The sequence below is a fragment of the Daphnia carinata genome, chromosome 3 (genome assembly GCF_022539665.2).
Source record: "Daphnia carinata strain CSIRO-1 chromosome 3, CSIRO_AGI_Dcar_HiC_V3, whole genome shotgun sequence".
NCBI classification, from domain to species: Eukaryota; Metazoa; Arthropoda; class Branchiopoda; order Diplostraca; family Daphniidae; genus Daphnia; species Daphnia carinata.
In genome coordinates, this window is record NC_081333.1 from 13142788 (window position 1) to 13160034 (window position 17247).

Genomic DNA, 17247 nt, shown 5'->3' on the forward strand with positions numbered 1-17247 from the left:
AGTTCAGTGCCAACTCCTCTGGACACCAGACATCGAAGGCGCTTACAATTCACTTTATTTACTTACCTAAGTATAAAGTGTCAAGCGAACTTTTAGTTTCATCGCCCATTTTCAACTGACAAAAAGGTTCATTTTTCTTGTAAGACATTTGATGTTGGTCGGTGTACAATTTTTTCATTAAATATCACCAAACTATACATGTTCATGTTACACAATGCAGAAAGTACAGCATAACCTAGCCTCTAAAATGAGTGAAGAAATCAAGACCCTGAGTGATAAACAACTTTTTTGGAAAACCCTTTTTGAAACCAGAAAATTGGCTGCCCAGCTGAGCTCCATGGTGACGAGTCACGTTAATGGCGTCACCTACGATGACTTGCCCCAGTATGGAAACGTACACGTCGTGGCTCAATCTGGCTCAAATTTAGGTGACAATTTCCAGAGCGACACGTTCATTGTGACTGCACGGCTGTTGCAAGGCCAACACTTGAGTACTTTCATCAAGGTATTGATTTCCCTATGCACTTGCCATTTCGAAAGTTCACGTTTTGGTTTCAACAGGTACTGCCATCGAATTCCTTTCTGCGTCAAGCTGTGGACGAGTCTCGTGTCCATCAACGCGAAATCAACTTGTACCAACATTTTTTCGCTCTCCTGCGAGAGATGCATGCCGACCAACCGATTCCATTGGACATCCCAGATTGTTACTACACCCATCTGGAGGAAGTTGTCAAGGGCGAGACGGACGGATCGAGTACTAGCATCGTACTTGAAGACTTGAAAACAGAGAATTATCGCATGGTAGATATTACAGGAGGACTTGATTATCGTCATTGCCACATGGCTCTGACATCGCTAGCTCATTATCACGCCCAAACGCTAAATGCATTGAGAACTTGGAAAGACTTGTCCACAGGAGAGTTATCCAAGGTGCCACCTGCAGCAAAATTTCTTTTTGATGAAATGTCCATGTTTGACATGGGTATCACCCATGCCCTTCAGAATTTTGCCACCACTGTCGTCGATTTTGCCAAACCAGTTAACCGACCTGATGTAAGTATAGCTATTTGTTTAGATATTTTTAGTATTTGACTGTGCTTAGCCATTTTGTTTTACAGCTCCATTGTTGTTCAATCATTACCAGTTAGTCGAATGGTTGACGGATCTTCAGCAACGGCTACCGGAGATCATGTTAGTCGACAATTTGGAGACCAGTGGTCCATTGGCTTGCATTCTTCACGGAGAACAACAACATGCTGTTCAAATACGCAGAGCAGACGGATCGCCCCGAAGATAGGACAACGAACGAAACTGCATCCGCAAACATTCCTGTTTCGTTGAAAATGCTCGACTTTCAGCAATCGAGGATAGGCCACCCACTCAGCGACGTCCTTTACTTCATGTACACGAGCATAACGCCAGAATAGAGGGAGCAACACATGCTCGTTTTGCTTCGTCATTATTTCGATACGTTGACGACTGATTTGCTATTTCTCGGCGTTTCATTGGACAACTACACGTGGGAAAATTTTATGGAAGACTACAAAAATAAGGTCCTTGATGTGGATGTTTGCTGGTGTATTGATGATTACCATGACCCAAAACAAGCAAGCCGCTTCCACTTTACAAGACATGGCTGAAGCAGAACAAAAGAAAGATCCAACATCAGGTACAAGAAAATCGTTCCTTAAAATATGATTACTATTGTAATTATGATAACAATTGGTATTGGTGGCTGTTTGATTATTATATTTCTATACAGTTCATATTTTGGCCAACGTGGAGATACGGACGTGGAACCGGTGAAGGGCGAAAGTGGATTGAGCCTCGAAATGGAGGAAAAGATGAAGAACATGATGGCGACTCAGGCATTGCGTGCTAGTTCGGCTTTGTCGGACCGAATCCTTAAACTGATCATGGAAGTGAAGGCCTTAAATGATTCATAAAATGCAGCAGCAGTAATCAATGCATCCTGTTTTAAACAGGAGGTTGATTACATTCATTTAATTTATTGCCCAGTTGCTAGAACGCTTCCATACTTGTTTATGTGGAACTGCACCGGCCAACGAGTTCAAAGTGTAACACCAGATCGTCAAGGACAAGATGATATCGATTCCCTCTCGCCACACAAACACACCTACATGCAAAACACATTAATCACCTTGTGGTGCAATAGACAGGGAGCAATCTTACCAAGTGAATGACAACTGGCTGATATGCCCAAGCTTATTTTGAAACAAAACACACAAATGTTCGGGAAACAAGTCGAACCAAAAAGCTTTTCTATTATCTGGCTGCACTTGACTTGAGGTAAACAGCTTATCAATAGAAACTGCTGAACGTGCACTAAAACTGACGAAACAATGCGTCGTAACTCGAAGCAAACGTCAAGTTTGTTTGCTTCAGCTAAAAACACCAACTCTCCCCGTGAGATGGAGAAAGTGAGATAAATCGCTTTCTGATATTTAAGATTTAGTAATATTGGTCATTATGGCCAATAAGCCAGAAAAATGCGAGAATAGAGTAAGCATTAAAGGTCGATGATTTTGAATGAGCTAACACTGCTATACCTGAATGTCATCACTAATAAATTGTATTCAATTCGAATGCGGCCGAAAAGAATAACTGAATGACGTTTACAGAAGAAGTTTTTTTTATTAGCGACTTCACCGGTGCCCCGCCTTGAATGACATTTTTAATAAACTTGCCACGCTAGTTGTTCTCGATCTTCAACAGCTGTGTCTAAGGTAATCAGTTTTATTTGTACCGCATAGAAAGAGAGGGCAGACTGATGTTCACTTGTGCCAAGCCGATGGTACAATTTGTACGCGGCTTTTAGTACGCATATTTTTAACGGGCTCAGCTAAACATTCGTAATTTTAAATTGTTTGGTTGTTTTACCTTCTAACTGACCTCGCTAACAGCGCAAATAAATATAATTTAATAAATATAATTGTCGTCATAGAAATGACGTACTATATATTCATAATATATTTAGATAAAAAGAAAAGAAGGGGGAAAGGCTTCAGAAAAGATAATGAGAAATAATGCGATAAGGTATACGTGTCGAAAGCGAACAGTGCAGGGCGCGATTAGTAAAGCTCTATGATAAAACATTTTATACGCAGAAACCATTGAAAGAAGCAATTGGAAAGGGACTATAAGCAAATTATTAATTCGATGCAACTCATTTGACAAGCTCTCGTCAACGAGAAAAAAAGTCTCGTTAAAATAATGTGATGTGTAATTTTAAGGAGCAAATGAAAAAAACGTTATTGACATTTCACACGGATCAACAGGTATAGACAACGCGATAACAAATTATTATCTGCATTGTACTCGTAAGCTATATTTTGTGCTTTACAGGTAAACTGATAAATTCAAAACGATTTCGGATTGCAAGTGAAGGCTCTTCAGTGCAAACGGTATTTCCCAATAGAAGCTCGTACAAGTTATTGTCTCGCTAGCCTCGAGTGCCTAAAAGCCTGAAATGTCATCGACTACTGCCATAAATGTAGATGGCATCCAATTCAATCGCGACGACCTTTTGGGTAGAGGTGGCTTCGGTTCAGTGCATCGAGGTAAATATAAAGGTCAAAGTGTAGCAATCAAAAGAATTGTGAAGCTAAATGACAAAGATCAAGTGGCTGACGACGAGTTAAAAATTCTGCAGCAGTTAGATCATCCCAATATTGTTAAATTTGTGCACTTTGCAAGGGATGACAACTTCAAGTAAGATTGTTACGTGATAACTATGAATTAAAAAGAGATGTTCCATATGATTTCTTTGATTCAGTTACATTGCTTTGGAATTGTGCGACGCATCATTAGATCAGGTGTTCCTAAAAGAGGACGATCGTCGGAAATACAAAGGACCTGCATTACCAAATAATTTCGAAATTTTCTACCAGTTAGCCACTGGTCTCAAATACATTCATTCACAGAACCTAATCCATCGGGACATTAAACCGGAAAACATTCTCATTTCTGTGAAACATACTGACCAAGGTGAAGGGATGACGATGAAGTGGGCTGATTTTGGATTGTCAAAAGCAGTGAATGACAGAGGAACATTCACAATTAGTGGAATCAAAGGGACTTTTCTTTGGTTTTCTCCCGAAATTATGCAAATTATAGAAAACGGCCTGCGCATTGAAGAAACGAGAGGCTCCATCAAAAGCGATGTATTCGCAGAAGGCCTCGTCTTTGGTTATATTCTCTTAAAAGGAAAACACATCTACGGAGCAAATGATTTAGAAATTATGAACAATATCATAAAAAACAAAACAATCAATATAAGTGGTAAGTTCGTATAACTTAAACATAATAATTAAATGTTTAAAACTTTTAAATATAGAAATTCACGAAAAACATTTTGCACGTAACTTAATAAAACAAATGCTGATCAACACACCTGATACAAGAATTGCATCTGACGAAGTTGTTAATCAGCTTGCAGCCATAAAAATCAAGGTAGCCTAATAAAATCACACAAGTTTAACATCTTCTTCGTTATTGAAATTTGTATTCTCTAACAAAAGTTTCTCATTTAGGTTATCGAAGAAGAAAAACACCTGCATCTGCTGTGTAAACATCACACAACAGACTTTAGGAATAAAATCGAAATTTTAATCCAACTTGGTGTCGACTTAAACGCAAAGGATGAAAATGGATGGAATGCGCTTCATCATTTGTGTTCTAACAATTCAAGCCCACACTTAATCGATGCGATTCAATTCTTAATCGAACTCGGCATCGACAAAAACGCAAAGGATGACATTGGATGGAATGCGCTTCACCTTTTGTGTCGAAACAATTCAAGCCCACACTTAATCGATGCGATTAAACTCTTGATTGAACTCAGCATCGACAAGGACGCAAAGGACAAAGATGGATGGAATGCGCTTCATCTTTTGTGTCGATATAATTCAAGCCCACACTTAATCGATGCGATTAAACTCTTGATTGAACTCAGCATCGACAAAAACGCAGTAACTAAGGTTGGATCGAATGCGCTTCATCTTTTGTGTCGACACAATTCAAGCCAACACTTAATCGATGCGATTAAACTCTTGATTGAACTCAGCATCGACAAAAACGCAGTAACTAAGGTTGGATCGAATGCGCTTCATCTTTTGTGTCGACACAATTCAAGCCAACACTTAATCGATGCGATTAAACTCTTGATCGAACTCGGCATCGACAAGGACGCAAAGAGCAATGATGGATTGAACGCGCTTCATCTTCTGTGTTGTAACAGTTCAAGCCCACACTTGATCGATGCGATTAAACTCTTGATCGAACTCGGCATCGACAAAAACGCAAAGGATGACATTGGATGGAATGCGCTTCACCTTTTGTGTCGAAACAATTCAAGCCCACACTTAATCGATGCGATTAAACTCTTGATTGAACTCAGCATCGACAAGGACGCAAAGAGCAATGATGGATTGAACGCGCTTCATCTTCTGTGTTGTAACAGTTCAAGCCCACACTTGATCGATGCGATTAAACTCTTGATTGAACTCAGCATCGACAAAAACGCAGTAACTAAGGTTGGATCGAATGCGCTTCATCTTTTGTGTCGACACAATTCAAGCCAACACTTAATCGATGCGATTAAACTCTTGATTGAACTCAGCATCGACAAAAACGCAGTAACTAAGGTTGGATCGAATGCGCTTCATCTTTTGTGTCGACACAATTCAAGCCAACACTTAATCGATGCGATTAAACTCTTGATCGAACTCGGCATCGACAAAAACGCAAAGGATAACAAAGGATGGAATGCGCTTCACCTTTTGTGTCGATACAATTCAAGCCCACACTTAATCGATGCGATTAAACTCTTGATTGAACTCAGCATCGACAAGGACGCAAAGAGCAATGATGGATTGAACGCGCTTCATCTTCTGTGTTGTAACAGTTCAAGCCCACACTTGATCGATGCGATTAAACTCTTGATCGAACTCGGCATCGACAAAAACGCAAAGGATGACATTGGATGGAATGCGCTTCACCTTTTGTGTCGAAACAATTCAAGCCCACACTTAATCGATGCGATTAAACTCTTGATTGAACTCAGCATCGACAAGGACGCAAAGAGCAATGATGGATTGAACGCGCTTCATCTTCTGTGTTGTAACAGTTCAAGCCCACACTTGATCGATGCGATTAAACTCTTGATTGAACTCAGCATCGACAAAAACGCAGTAACTAAGGTTGGATCGAATGCGCTTCATCTTTTGTGTCGACACAATTCAAGCCAACACTTAATCGATGCGATTAAACTCTTGATTGAACTCAGCATCGACAAAAACGCAGTAACTAAGGTTGGATGGAATGCGCTTCATCTTTTGTGTTATAACAATTCAAGCCCACACTTAATCGATGCGATTCAATTCTTAATCGAACTCGGCATCGACAAAAACGCAAAGGATAACAAAGGATGGAATGCGCTTCACCTTTTGTGTCGAAACAATTCAAGCCCACACTTAATCGATGCGATTAAACTCTTGATTGAACTAAGCATCGACAAGGACGCAAAGAGCAATGATGGATTGAACGCGCTTCATCTTCTGTGTTGTAACAGTTCAAGCCCACACTTGATCGATGCGATTAAACTCTTGATCGAACTCGGCTTCGACAAAAACGCAAAGGACAACGATGGAATGAATGCGCTTCATTATTTGTGTCAATACAATTCAAGCCCACACTTAATCGATGCGATTAAACTCTTGATCGAACTCGGCATCGACAAGGACACAAAGGATAACAGTGGATGGAATGCGCTTCATTATTTGTGTCAATACAATTCAAGCCCACACTTAATCGACGCGATTAAAGTTTTGATTGAACTCGGCATCGACAAAAACGCAAAGACCTACTTTACTAGATGGAATGCACTCGACTTGTGTCGGCGTAATAAAAATCTTGAAAATTGTAACGTAGACGAAATCTTTAAAACCGTATGAAGTGAATTTTCAAAAATGTTAAGGCTTTTCGGAAGACGAAAATACTAACATAACTTCAAATAAAATTCCCCGGTACGTTGCAACAAATGTGATTATCGGAAAAATACAGCCAACTACATAAATTGTACAATCGCAAAGAGTATTTATTTCTAATTGAAATGCGACGCATTGATGTTAAATAAATTAACATTCGAACAAAAAATAAAGTACTGGGCAATGGGCTCCCTCATTAAGTACGACGCATCACATTTGCTGGACCTGACTATCACGGGCCTTCTAACACAAATGATTAGAAGAGTGTGCGAAAACGTAACGTAAACCAATTGATCCCTTTCTTTTAGTAATCACGTCCTTGATAAGGAAGCAACTAGTTCTTCCGGTCCAAGAAAACATATTAGGCGCGTAAAATTAACGAGGAAGGCAAACTTTACAGGGTAGATAAGCGTCAAACTTCAACAACAAACACATAGCCATAATTCTAATTTGTCAGTCAAATAAGGTCTTTCAAAGGAAACCGACTCATCTACAATTTTAAACTAATTACATGATACAGAGTACAACGAAAGCGCTCCACATTTAAAACCGATCGAGTGGAAGCTTGGGCTGTGCGATCGCCATGTTCATAGTGAATGGATGTGAAATGAACTTAAAAAAGCTCATATCATATTTTTAACAAATTGAACAAGACTAAAATTAATTACTGTTGTGCGTTGGCATCAACTTAAGGTGAAAGCGTAAATACATAAAATCTGAATTCCATAACCAATCGTTTCACTCGCCCACCTCATTGAAAACCACGGAATATGCACGTCACCATTTGAGTATCCTAATTTCATTTCTCTTGAAATATCATCCAAAGCAAAGTGCTGCGAACGTCAAGTGGGTATTAACTGCTAGATGCAGTTGGTTATAGAGTGGTCAAAAGGACACTATGGATGATAGCTCTTTGCTTTGTCACGATTGAATAAGCCTTCACTTAAAATATTTGTTTGCAAAATTCCGAGGAAAACGCACACCAATGAAAAAAGGTAATTCAATCCTCCATACAATCTAACGGGCGCATCCAGCTCCAAATCTTTATAAAAAAATAAAACCCGAAAACGAAAACTAACCTGGAAATGCAACACGTAGTCTTCATCGAAAGACAGCAATCTGCTGGACATGACACACACTTTTCAGATTCTCCGCCTTAGGTTTTGATCGTTGGCCGGTTTGAAAACCACGTTTGCCAGTTTCATCACCACGACGCGCTTCATTCGCAACAAACTGAGCAAAAAAGGAACAAATAAAAAAATCATCATTTAGGAAAAAAGTACGGCAATGTAAACATTTAGCTCAATACTATAGACTAACAAATGATTGCAGGTGATTCATTATTTCTAAGACATTCACCATTGCACCAAACACATGTTGCAAGCAATATTGATCCAAAATGTCCAAGTTTCTTATGACGGCCATAAATCGGAAACTATTGAAATTGACCATCGTGCAAGCCTAGTCGAATGATCCACGCTCTGCCTTAGATGCGACTGTATTTACCACAGAAATGTAACATTTTGCTTTCGTGTCAATGGACTAGTATTTTCTAAACAAGTTTACGTCATTGATTGCCTGATAAATATTCTTACCTGCTTTTATGTCCTGCAAAGAAAAGGTGGCAACGCTCTCACATACTAACGAAGAAGCCAAAGGAAAAGGTGCACGTTCATGGGACTAAACTTACCAATGCACATTGCGACACTCCACCAGACCAGAGACTAAAGCAGAAGGCACTGATCCCTACTACGGGCTCGGTAGACATGCTCAGTCTTTCTGGTGGTGGCGCTTGGAACTTATACCCGCCGTTTGTGGCGGGGGAGGGTGGGAGAGATACTTTACAAGGACACTGTAAGGTCTCATTAGTAGGAATTTGGAAAATTCAAAAAGACCAAGATGATAAATAATAGACGAAAGGAAAACATGGGTTACAGAGAACTCTGCTCGATTTGAAAAGGAAACAGGCATTTATTGTTAGAGATAACAAAACTTACCAGGTTCATTGAACCATCGTTGAGCTATTGTTCCATAGGCGGGAGAACTCCTGTCTCATTGCCTTTTGTCCCTGAGCTAGCCAGCATGGTTTTACTTCCCGTACCTCTAGCGCCAATGGTGAGAAGGCGGGTGTGTTATAAACATGTGCAGTGAAACGCTAATATTTAATTCCATTTTCTTTATCCGATATCATAAATTTTTCTTGTCTAGTAGTACACATATTTTAAACGAAACATTTCTAAAATTAAATTTTTTTAACATTTTGAATAATGCATTCCAAAACGAAAATAGTCTTCCAATGATTATATCGATTCTTACACGATCAATCAGCGAAATCGGTACGGTACACGGGCCCGAAGAAAAGTAGGAGGAATGGTTTTCTCTCAGTGTGTGCAACGAGATGACTGTGACAATTCGTTAAACTCCCGCCATCCCCCACCCCCAAAGGAAAACTAAATTAAATTAAACATCATGTAGTATTTGTTTGTATTTCGAATTTCCTTCTGCACATGTTGCCTCGGTGTCCCAGTCATGATCTGATATCAGTTGAGTTCTAGCATTCGGACAGATAAGAACAGGATGTCCGTGTAAAGTAGGTCAATCACGGACATCGTAGCTTGGTTCGAGAGGTGACATTTTTGCTTGTAGTTGGTGTTCTTTTTCATTCACGTTCAGTTCAGTGCCAACTCCTCTGGACACCAGACATCGAAGGCGCTTACAATTCACTGTGTTTACTTACCTAAGTATAAATTAATAAACGAACTTTCAGTTTCATCGCAAATTTTCAACTGTCAAAGAGCTTCATCTTTTATTTTTCTTGTAAGACATTTCATTTTGGTAGGTGTACAATTTTTCATTAAATATCACCAAACTATACATGTTCATGTTACACAATGCAGAAAGTACAGCATAACCAAGCCTCTAAAATGAGTGAAGAAATCAAGACCCTGAGTGATAAACAACTTTTTTGGAAAACCCTTTTTGAAACCAAAAAATTGGCTGCCCAGCTGAGCTCCATGGTGACGAGTCACGTTAATGGCGTCACCTACGATGACTTGCCCCAGTATGGAAACGTACACGTCGTGGCTCAATCTGGCTCAAATTTAGGTGACAATTTCCAAAGCGACACATTCATTGTGTCTGCACGGCTGTTGCAAGGCAAAAACGAAGAGCCAGTCAACATCTTGAGCACTTTCATTAAGGTATTGATTTATCTATGCGCTTGTCATGCAAAGTTTTACATTGTATCGTTTTCAACAGGTACTGCCATCGAATTCCTTTCTGCGCCAAGCTGTGGACGAGTCTCGTGTCCATCAACGCGAGATCAACATGTACCAACATTTTTTCGCTCTCCTGCGAGAGATGCATGCCGACCAACCGATTCCCTTGGACATCCCAGATTGTTACTACACCCATCTGGAGGAAGTTGTCAAGGGTGAGACGGACGGATCGAATACTTGCATCGTACTTGAAGACTTGAAAACAGAGAATTATCGCATGGTGAATATAACAGGAGGACTTGATTATCGTCATTGCCACATGGCTCTGACATCGCTAGCCCATTATCACGCTCAAACGCTAAATGCATTGAGAACTTGGAAAGACTCGTCTACAGGCGAACTATCCGAAGTGCCACCTGCGGCTAAATTTCTATTTGATGAAATGTCTATGTTTGACATGGGTATCACTCATGTGCTTCAGAATTTTGCCACTACTGTCGTCGATTTTGCCAAACCAGTTAACCGACCCGATGTAAGTATAGCTATTTGTTTAGATATTTTTAGTATTTGACTGTGCTTAGCCATTGAATTTTACAGCTCCATTGTTGTTCAATCATTAACAGTTTCGAAATTCAAACAGTTAGTCGAATGGTTGACGGATCTTCAGCAACGGCTACCGGAGATCATGTTAGTCGACAATTTGGAGAGCAGCGGTCCATTGGCTTGCATCCTTCACGGAGATTTTTGGAACAACAACATGCTGTTCAAATACGCAGAGCAGACGGATCGCCCCGAAGATGGGACAACGAACGAAACTGCATCCGCAAATATTCCCGTTTCATTGAAAATGCTCGATTTTCAGCAATCGAGGATAGGCCATCCACTCAGCGATGTGCTTTACTTCATGTACACGAGCACAATGCCGGAGTTGAGAGAGCGACACATGCTCGATTTGCTTCGTCATTATTTCGATGCTTTGATGACTGATTTGCAATGTCTTGGCGTTTCACTTGACAACTACACGTGGGAAAATTTTATGGAAGACTACAAGAAAAGATCTTTGATGTGGATGTTTGCTGGTGTCTTGATGATTACCATGACCCAAAACAAGCAAGCCGCGTCCACTTTACAAGACATGGATCAAGCAGAACAACAGAAAGGTCCTAAATCAGGTACAGAAAATATAAACATAAAAACTGGTATCGGTGGCTGTTTTATTATTTAATTTCTATACATTTTGGCAAACGTGTAGATACGGATGTGGAACCAGTGAAGGGCGAAAGTGGATTGAGCCTCGAAATGGAGGAAAAGATGAAGAACATGATGGCGACTCAAGCATTGCGTGCTAGTTCGGCTTTGTCGGACCGAATCCTTAAATTGATCATGGAAGTGAAGGCCTTAAATGATTCATAAATTGTTATCAGCAGTAATCATCACATCCTGTTTTAAACATCGTAGCCGCACGATTACTTCCCCTATTTCACTTTTAATAATCTTCTACACATGTTAAAGGCTTGACGAAAATTTATCGAGGAGGGAAAACAGCTACATGAAACATAGTATTAGATTGCACGTATATAAGAGGCTACGTCCATAGAGATCATAAACTTGTCCATTACGCATTCATAAAGAACTGTATCCGGCTTACTCCCAGAATGATAAGATATGCAACGAATCATAGCATGACTGAGCAAACTTCAACAATGCATCGCATCTTTGAAGTACAAGGTTTTGATTGCATTTTGTTTGGCAGGTATACGTGCCGAATACAAAACATTAACTCGTTAGCCTTAAGGATACCTGACTTAACTAGACTAAGTGCGATAACGTATAGTAGATCTCTTGTATAAAATGTTCTACTATAGCCGTGCGTTTTGATAAAAACCAAGTTAGCTTGTTTTCAATGTGATAAGCCAGTCGGCCTTGCGTATATTCTTCACACCAAAAAGGTAGACATAAACACTGAGGTTAAAACTATATTAATGTGATTTATTGCCCCAGTTGCTAGGCCGTTTACTGTACTTGTTTATGTGCGGCTGGTCAACGAATTTGAAGTAACACATCGCCAAGGACAAGATGATATCGATTCCGTCTCGCCCATACAAACACACTAACATGACTCGGCATTTTAACAGGTGCAAAATAGAAAATCCCAAAAAGCCAGCAGCACGTATAGGAAGTAGCGAAGATCTCTATCATTCTACACGGAGAGATATCGAAAAGCAGATCGTCGTCTATTGGACGTCTTGTGATTTTGATTTGCCCACTTGTTTTTATTTTTAGGCACAGCGTATGTTTTTCGGTGATAACGAGATGGTATTAGAAGAGAAAAACTAGACCTTTGGGATACGCTTTTATTAGATAGTATTCAGAGTTGTGCTTTCGACGTACTACCTCCAGTACTTTGACTGCAGTCTTCCCATTTCTTGTACCACCTCCATTCGATTCTTGAAATTCAAACCCCAAGGTAAAGCCAAAATTTAAATATTTTAAATTGAAATAAAAAGACGTATGCAAACTAGAATATCGAAAGATGACTAGACAAGTGAAGAGCTTGGCAGATCGGCAGCATTTCTGGAAGACCCTCTTTGAGGCGAAGAAATTGGCTGCCCAACTGGCCTCTCTGGCAACAGATCATATCGATGGCGTCACTTACGATGATCTGCCCCACTACGGACAAGTGCATGTTGTGGCCGAATCCGCGTCCAGCCTAGGGGACAATTTTATGAGCGATACTTTCATTGTAACAGCTCAACTTACAGCATCGGAAAACAAGACTCAGACGTTGAGTACCTTTATCAAAGTACATTCTTTTTCTGCGTGGCTCTGCCAACTTCATCACATTGAAATTTTGGTATTTTGAAACAGGTCCTTCCAACGAATGCGCTCTTGCGTCAGGCAGCGTACGAGGCACACACTCATCATCGTGAGATTAACATGTACCATCATTTCTTTGGCCTACTGAGGGAAATGCATGCCGATCAACCGATCCCGCTAGACGTGCCCGACGTCTACTACACTCACATCGAAGAGATGGTCAAGGATGGAACAGATGGTTCGGGTATTTGTACGTTGCTCGAGGACCTCAAAGCCCAGGGTTATCGCATGGCTGAAAAGACATTAGGTGCTGATTATCGACACTGTCACATGGCACTGACGTCATTGGCTCATTATCACGCCTTAACTTTGAATATCCTAAGAAAATGGACGGATCCTTTGACTGGAGAATTGACAAATATGCCATCGACAACTGAATTTTTCTTGAAAGAAAAGACAATGTACGATATGGGTCTGCTCGAAATGATCCAAGATAATTTCAAAAACATTGTCGAATTCGCTGCAGAGGTCGAAAGACCCGATGTAAGTACCAAGTATTACATTTTATTGAATTTTTTTCAAACGCTCTGTTTTTTTAGCTCGTCGAATGGTTAAAAGAAATGGAAGAACGTTTGCCCGACGTTATCATGTACGATACAAAGGAAAATTGTGGTCCATTGGCTTGCATCCTTCATGGTGATTTCTGGAACAACAACATGCTGTTCAAATACGATGGTCAGCAAGGAACCAATGCCCGTTCCAACATTCCGATAGCACTCAAGATGATTGATTTTCAAATTTCAAGAATCGGACATCCTATTAGTGACATCCTTTACTTCATGTACTCGAGCGCTGCCCCTGAGACGAGAGAGAAACATATGATCGTATTACTTCGTTATTATTTCGATACTCTAACCACTGATTTGAGGTTACTTGGCATTTCGCTCGATGACTACACTTGGCAAGATTTCTTCAAAGACTACAAGAGGAGGTCGTTAACGTGGATGTTTATGGGCATCGTCGTTTTATCTTTTGTTTTGAACAAGAAAGTGCTGACCAAGTTGGACGATTTGGATGCGGAGGAGAGGCTCAAAGAACCAAAACCAGGTATTTAAATCAACCATTTCATTTTTCTAAAAACTACGTGTCTTATCATATTCAGAATCGGACGTGGAACCAGAAAAAGGTGCCAGTGGAATGACTCTGGAATTGGAAGAAACCATGAAGAACATGATGAAATCACAGAAATTGAGCGATAATCCAATCCTTACCGATCGACTTTTGAAACTGATTGTAGAAGTTAAAGCCCTCAACAGTTCTTAATACCTATATTTACTGTTTCCAGCCATTTATTGTTTATTGCATTTTAAATTTTAGGATTTCCAATAATCGACGCATATATGATTCATGCATTTTTATTCTATATTTTCCAAACTAAAACTGGATAGCATCAAAGACTAATAAGATGGCCAAGGTTCCGTTCAGCTAAATGATGGCGATATCGGCGCAATTGACGAACGTCTCCTGCGAACCACATCCCATTCCGGACGTTCCGTTTTTACAAACGCCCCAATTGTTGCCTGAAATTTTAAAGGGACAACATTTAAATTAATAAGGACTCTTTTGATTGACCAAAACAAGTTTGACTCAATACCTGCTGTGTAACGCCATTGGAGGACGCAATAATCGCACGAAACATCCGCAGGAAGTTGAACAACAGGGAAATAGAGTCCGTTGGCAGATGAGATGTAGAACTGAGTCGAACCATCGATGAGTGTCAATAGATGGTCATCGAAACATTGTTGAGTGGTCAACTCTGTAGCCGATCGTTTAGGGCACAAACGGAATTCAAAGTAACCCAAATGGTTCGATGTCAATTCGACAGTCAATCGTATCCACTGAAACGCAACAATCAATCGAAATGCATTTCAATTATATTAAAATGATGTACCGATGCGTGCGCGTAAGTTTGTCCAACGATCCCAGTTCCATAAATTCCACCTTCGTCGTTGTCTCTCGGTCGGGGCAGACTCCATTCGTCACCACATTCACCACAACGGCCCTGGTTGATGCTGTTGAATTGAACCTAAACATTTCAATCATTCATCAAAACAACAGTTACGTAGAAATACTGAAAAGGACGTACACCATAACCGCCACAATTGAGCCCGTTTTCGTTGTAATTGGGTGGAACGTTGAAACCGTAACGCCACATGGACGAACGACTTGGCGGATCCAGCATCATGCCATGCCCATCAGCTGATTGGAACAACCGGGCAGAAGCAATTAGGGCGATGACCAGACCGCAATTCATCAACAATGTCGTTGGTTTCATTCTCGAGGATTAAACGTTAAAGAAAAATAGCTTAAAAATCAAAGTTTACCTACTTGGTTCAAGCGAATAGTCCTCACATTATGTGCATGTCCTTTATATATACTGTATAAGTTATGTGTTGTACTTGATGGCAATAGGCGCGTGCTGATAGCTTTGCTTCTTATCGACTGTCATCGCTAAAACGGAAAGGTTACGATTCGTTTAGACGTCCTCTATGACAATCGGAAGCGGCCTTTTGCCATGACATCACAAGGATGACGTACGTTGTCAACAATCCGTGCGTGCCGGTTGAACACGATCGAAATAAAATGCGGATAATGGCACGTAATGGTCCTAACTTGACCAACAAGATAATTGAAGAATCCCTCGTTTCAAATGTTTCTTGTCAATCAGTGCGGATAAAGACGTGATATCACTGATGCCCATGTGTTTACAGGCCCTTAATGCAAAAAACATACAAGACACTTGTTTGTCTGAAACTCTAATGGATATTTATCGAGCTCTGTTTTTCTTTATGCTGTTGACAACGTTGCGACATTATAAATGGACGGGAGTGGTAAGAAAATGATTTTTGCGATAAACGCCCCTCTTTTTCTGGACGTAATTGGACAACACCTTGGGATATCTCACTTGGTATTCTGCGACATATCAAGTGGAATTCGTTTAAATAAAATGTATTGATTCAAATTCCGTTTCATAACGAAGTAAAAATAAAATCAAGGTGAATAGATAATATTTTATTTGACATGCAAGTATAGATTCTGATTATATGGCTGGAAGAATGGACACATCCGCACAATTAACGAACGATTCCTGATAACAGTAGCCACTGCCTCCGTTAGGACATAAGCCTTCACTATTGGCTAAAAAAATGGAATAAAATTAAAAACGGGATCTGTGAGGAATTACTTTTGATGATGTGATATTTACCTACTGTCCAGTACCACTGGAGAACGCAATGTTGACAAGTAACGCCCACTGGTAGCCGGACACTCGGGAAATAAAGACCAGTTGAACTGCCAATTTGAAATTTAGTGCCTCCATCGACTATGATCGCGTCCCCTTGTCCAGGCAATTCAACAAGTTCAAGTGGATATCTGTCCAGGCATTCCTGCGTCACTAGTTCATCAGCTGATTGTTTCGGACATAATCGGAACACGAAATCTCCCCAATGGTTGGCCGTAATGTTGACCGTAATGCGTACAACCTGTGCAACGGATCCTTAGTTTTGGCTGCACTATGTGACCAACTAAATGTACATTACCGATCCTTCGGTGTAGGTTTGTCCAATGATGCCCGTGTGGTAGATGCCCCCCTCATCGTTTGATCTCGGCCGTTCCAGCCTCCATTCATCTCCGCATTCCCCACATCGTCCCTGATTGATGCTGTTGTGCTGAGCCTGAACAACAAGTCAGTGAAGTTCATTCGATATGTTACGTGTTAAATGGTGGGCCTACTAACCTCTCTACCACCACAGTTGAGCTCCATGTCATTGTAATTTTTAGAATCTTCAGGGACACTGAAACCGACCCTCCACATGGACGAACGACCAGGAGGATCGTACATGTAGCCGTGACTATCTACGTTCACGATGTTGCTGCTGAAGATGACCACAAAGAGGAGAACAGATGAGAAGGCAACAACCAGTTTGTTCGATGACGTAATACAAACAACCATGTTGATAGATTTTTTCTTTCAAATGAAAAAATGAAATGAATTGCGGCCTATTGGGTATGGTGAGTTTGAAAGCGAATCGTTTGTATAACAATTGGTTCGAGTTTGACCAAGCTCTTTTATAAGGCCACAGCGAAGATAGTCAAAAGTCGCAGAGTAAAAAGATCATAAAAAACGTGATGGGATAATGTGTATC

The 17247-nt window shown here is 40.4% G+C and overlaps 5 protein-coding genes, 1 long non-coding RNA gene and 1 pseudogene across 8 annotated transcripts; 4 read left to right on the plus strand and 3 right to left on the minus strand.

The window, feature by feature from the left end:
- The first annotated feature begins 225 nt into the window (after nt 1-225).
- Nucleotides 226-2850, plus strand: LOC130694572 (uncharacterized; annotated as a pseudogene).
- On the minus strand, nt 1832-9028 carry LOC130694592 (uncharacterized). Its single transcript, XR_009002082.2, has 4 exons — nt 8603-9028; nt 8087-8240; nt 2040-2137; nt 1832-1972 (listed from the first exon to the last, which is right to left on the minus strand). It is a non-coding gene; the product is annotated as an uncharacterized LOC130694592 (long non-coding RNA).
- LOC130694560 (ankyrin-3-like) lies at nt 3387-7105 on the plus strand. The gene is made up of 4 exons (XM_057517632.2): nt 3387-3732; nt 3797-4302; nt 4358-4473; nt 4554-7105. Exons 1-4 carry the CDS (start codon nt 3491-3493, stop codon nt 6972-6974), a joined length of 3285 nt encoding a protein of 1094 aa, XP_057373615.1. The 5' UTR covers nt 3387-3490; the 3' UTR covers nt 6975-7105.
- A 340-nt stretch (nt 9029-9368) lies between the features above and the next one.
- LOC130694571 (uncharacterized) lies at nt 9369-12010 on the plus strand. 3 transcript variants are annotated; one of them, XM_057517648.2, is made up of 6 exons: nt 9369-9842; nt 9905-10207; nt 10266-10440; nt 10519-10757; nt 10866-11397; nt 11478-12010. In XM_057517648.2, exons 2-6 carry the CDS (start codon nt 9932-9934, stop codon nt 11636-11638), a joined length of 1383 nt encoding a protein of 460 aa, XP_057373631.1. In that variant the 5' UTR covers nt 9369-9842; nt 9905-9931; the 3' UTR covers nt 11639-12010. The 3 variants fall into 3 exon arrangements, with proteins under 3 accessions (XP_057373631.1, XP_057373629.1, XP_057373630.1); XM_057517646.2 differs by having other exon boundaries at nt 10266-10757; XM_057517647.2 differs by having other exon boundaries at nt 9369-9824; nt 10266-10757.
- A 210-nt stretch (nt 12011-12220) lies between these two features.
- Nucleotides 12221-14438, plus strand: LOC130694574 (uncharacterized). Its single transcript, XM_057517651.2, has 5 exons — nt 12221-12692; nt 12748-13028; nt 13094-13585; nt 13642-14149; nt 14205-14438. The coding sequence occupies exons 2-5, from the start codon at nt 12759-12761 to the stop codon at nt 14363-14365; spliced, it is 1431 nt and encodes a 476-aa protein (XP_057373634.1). The 5' UTR covers nt 12221-12692; nt 12748-12758; the 3' UTR covers nt 14366-14438.
- Nucleotides 14439-14443: 5 nt separating this feature from the next.
- On the minus strand, nt 14444-15394 carry LOC130694581 (uncharacterized). The gene is made up of 4 exons (XM_057517660.2): nt 15189-15394; nt 14994-15128; nt 14697-14940; nt 14444-14622 (listed from the first exon to the last, which is right to left on the minus strand). The coding sequence occupies exons 1-4, from the start codon at nt 15375-15377 to the stop codon at nt 14528-14530; spliced, it is 663 nt and encodes a 220-aa protein (XP_057373643.1). The 5' UTR covers nt 15378-15394; the 3' UTR covers nt 14444-14527.
- A 692-nt stretch (nt 15395-16086) lies between these two features.
- On the minus strand, nt 16087-17114 carry LOC130694578 (uncharacterized). The gene is made up of 4 exons (XM_057517656.2): nt 16839-17114; nt 16642-16776; nt 16308-16584; nt 16087-16240 (listed from the first exon to the last, which is right to left on the minus strand). Exons 1-4 carry the CDS (start codon nt 17052-17054, stop codon nt 16143-16145), a joined length of 726 nt encoding a protein of 241 aa, XP_057373639.1. The 5' UTR covers nt 17055-17114; the 3' UTR covers nt 16087-16142.
- Between the last annotated feature and the right edge of the window lie 133 nt (nt 17115-17247).

Coding starts and splice junctions, on each gene's coding strand:
- LOC130694560 (XM_057517632.2), top strand. CDS start 3,491: ATGTCATCGACTACTGCCATAAATGTAGATGGCATCCAATTCAATCGC. Junction 3,733..3,796: donor GCAAGGGATGACAACTTCAA/GTAAGATTGTTA, acceptor TCTTTGATTCAG/TTACATTGCTTTGGAATTGT. Junction 4,303..4,357: donor CAAAACAATCAATATAAGTG/GTAAGTTCGTAT, acceptor TTTTAAATATAG/AAATTCACGAAAAACATTTT.
- LOC130694571 (XM_057517646.2), top strand. CDS start 9,932: ATGAGTGAAGAAATCAAGACCCTGAGTGATAAACAACTTTTTTGGAAA. Junction 10,758..10,865: donor AACCAGTTAACCGACCCGAT/GTAAGTATAGCT, acceptor AAATTCAAACAG/TTAGTCGAATGGTTGACGGA. Junction 11,398..11,477: donor ACAGAAAGGTCCTAAATCAG/GTACAGAAAATA, acceptor GCAAACGTGTAG/ATACGGATGTGGAACCAGTG.
- LOC130694574 (XM_057517651.2), top strand. CDS start 12,759: ATGACTAGACAAGTGAAGAGCTTGGCAGATCGGCAGCATTTCTGGAAG. Junction 13,029..13,093: donor CGTTGAGTACCTTTATCAAA/GTACATTCTTTT, acceptor ATTTTGAAACAG/GTCCTTCCAACGAATGCGCT. Junction 13,586..13,641: donor CAGAGGTCGAAAGACCCGAT/GTAAGTACCAAG, acceptor CTGTTTTTTTAG/CTCGTCGAATGGTTAAAAGA.
- LOC130694581 (XM_057517660.2), bottom strand. CDS start 15,377: ATGAAACCAACGACATTGTTGATGAATTGCGGTCTGGTCATCGCCCTA. Junction 15,129..15,188: donor TCAATTGTGGCGGTTATGGT/GTACGTCCTTTT, acceptor TGAAATGTTTAG/GTTCAATTCAACAGCATCAA. Junction 14,941..14,993: donor AAACTTACGCGCACGCATCG/GTACATCATTTT, acceptor GTTGCGTTTCAG/TGGATACGATTGACTGTCGA.
- LOC130694578 (XM_057517656.2), bottom strand. CDS start 17,054: ATGGTTGTTTGTATTACGTCATCGAACAAACTGGTTGTTGCCTTCTCA. Junction 16,777..16,838: donor TCAACTGTGGTGGTAGAGAG/GTTAGTAGGCCC, acceptor CTTGTTGTTCAG/GCTCAGCACAACAGCATCAA. Junction 16,585..16,641: donor AAACCTACACCGAAGGATCG/GTAATGTACATT, acceptor TCCGTTGCACAG/GTTGTACGCATTACGGTCAA.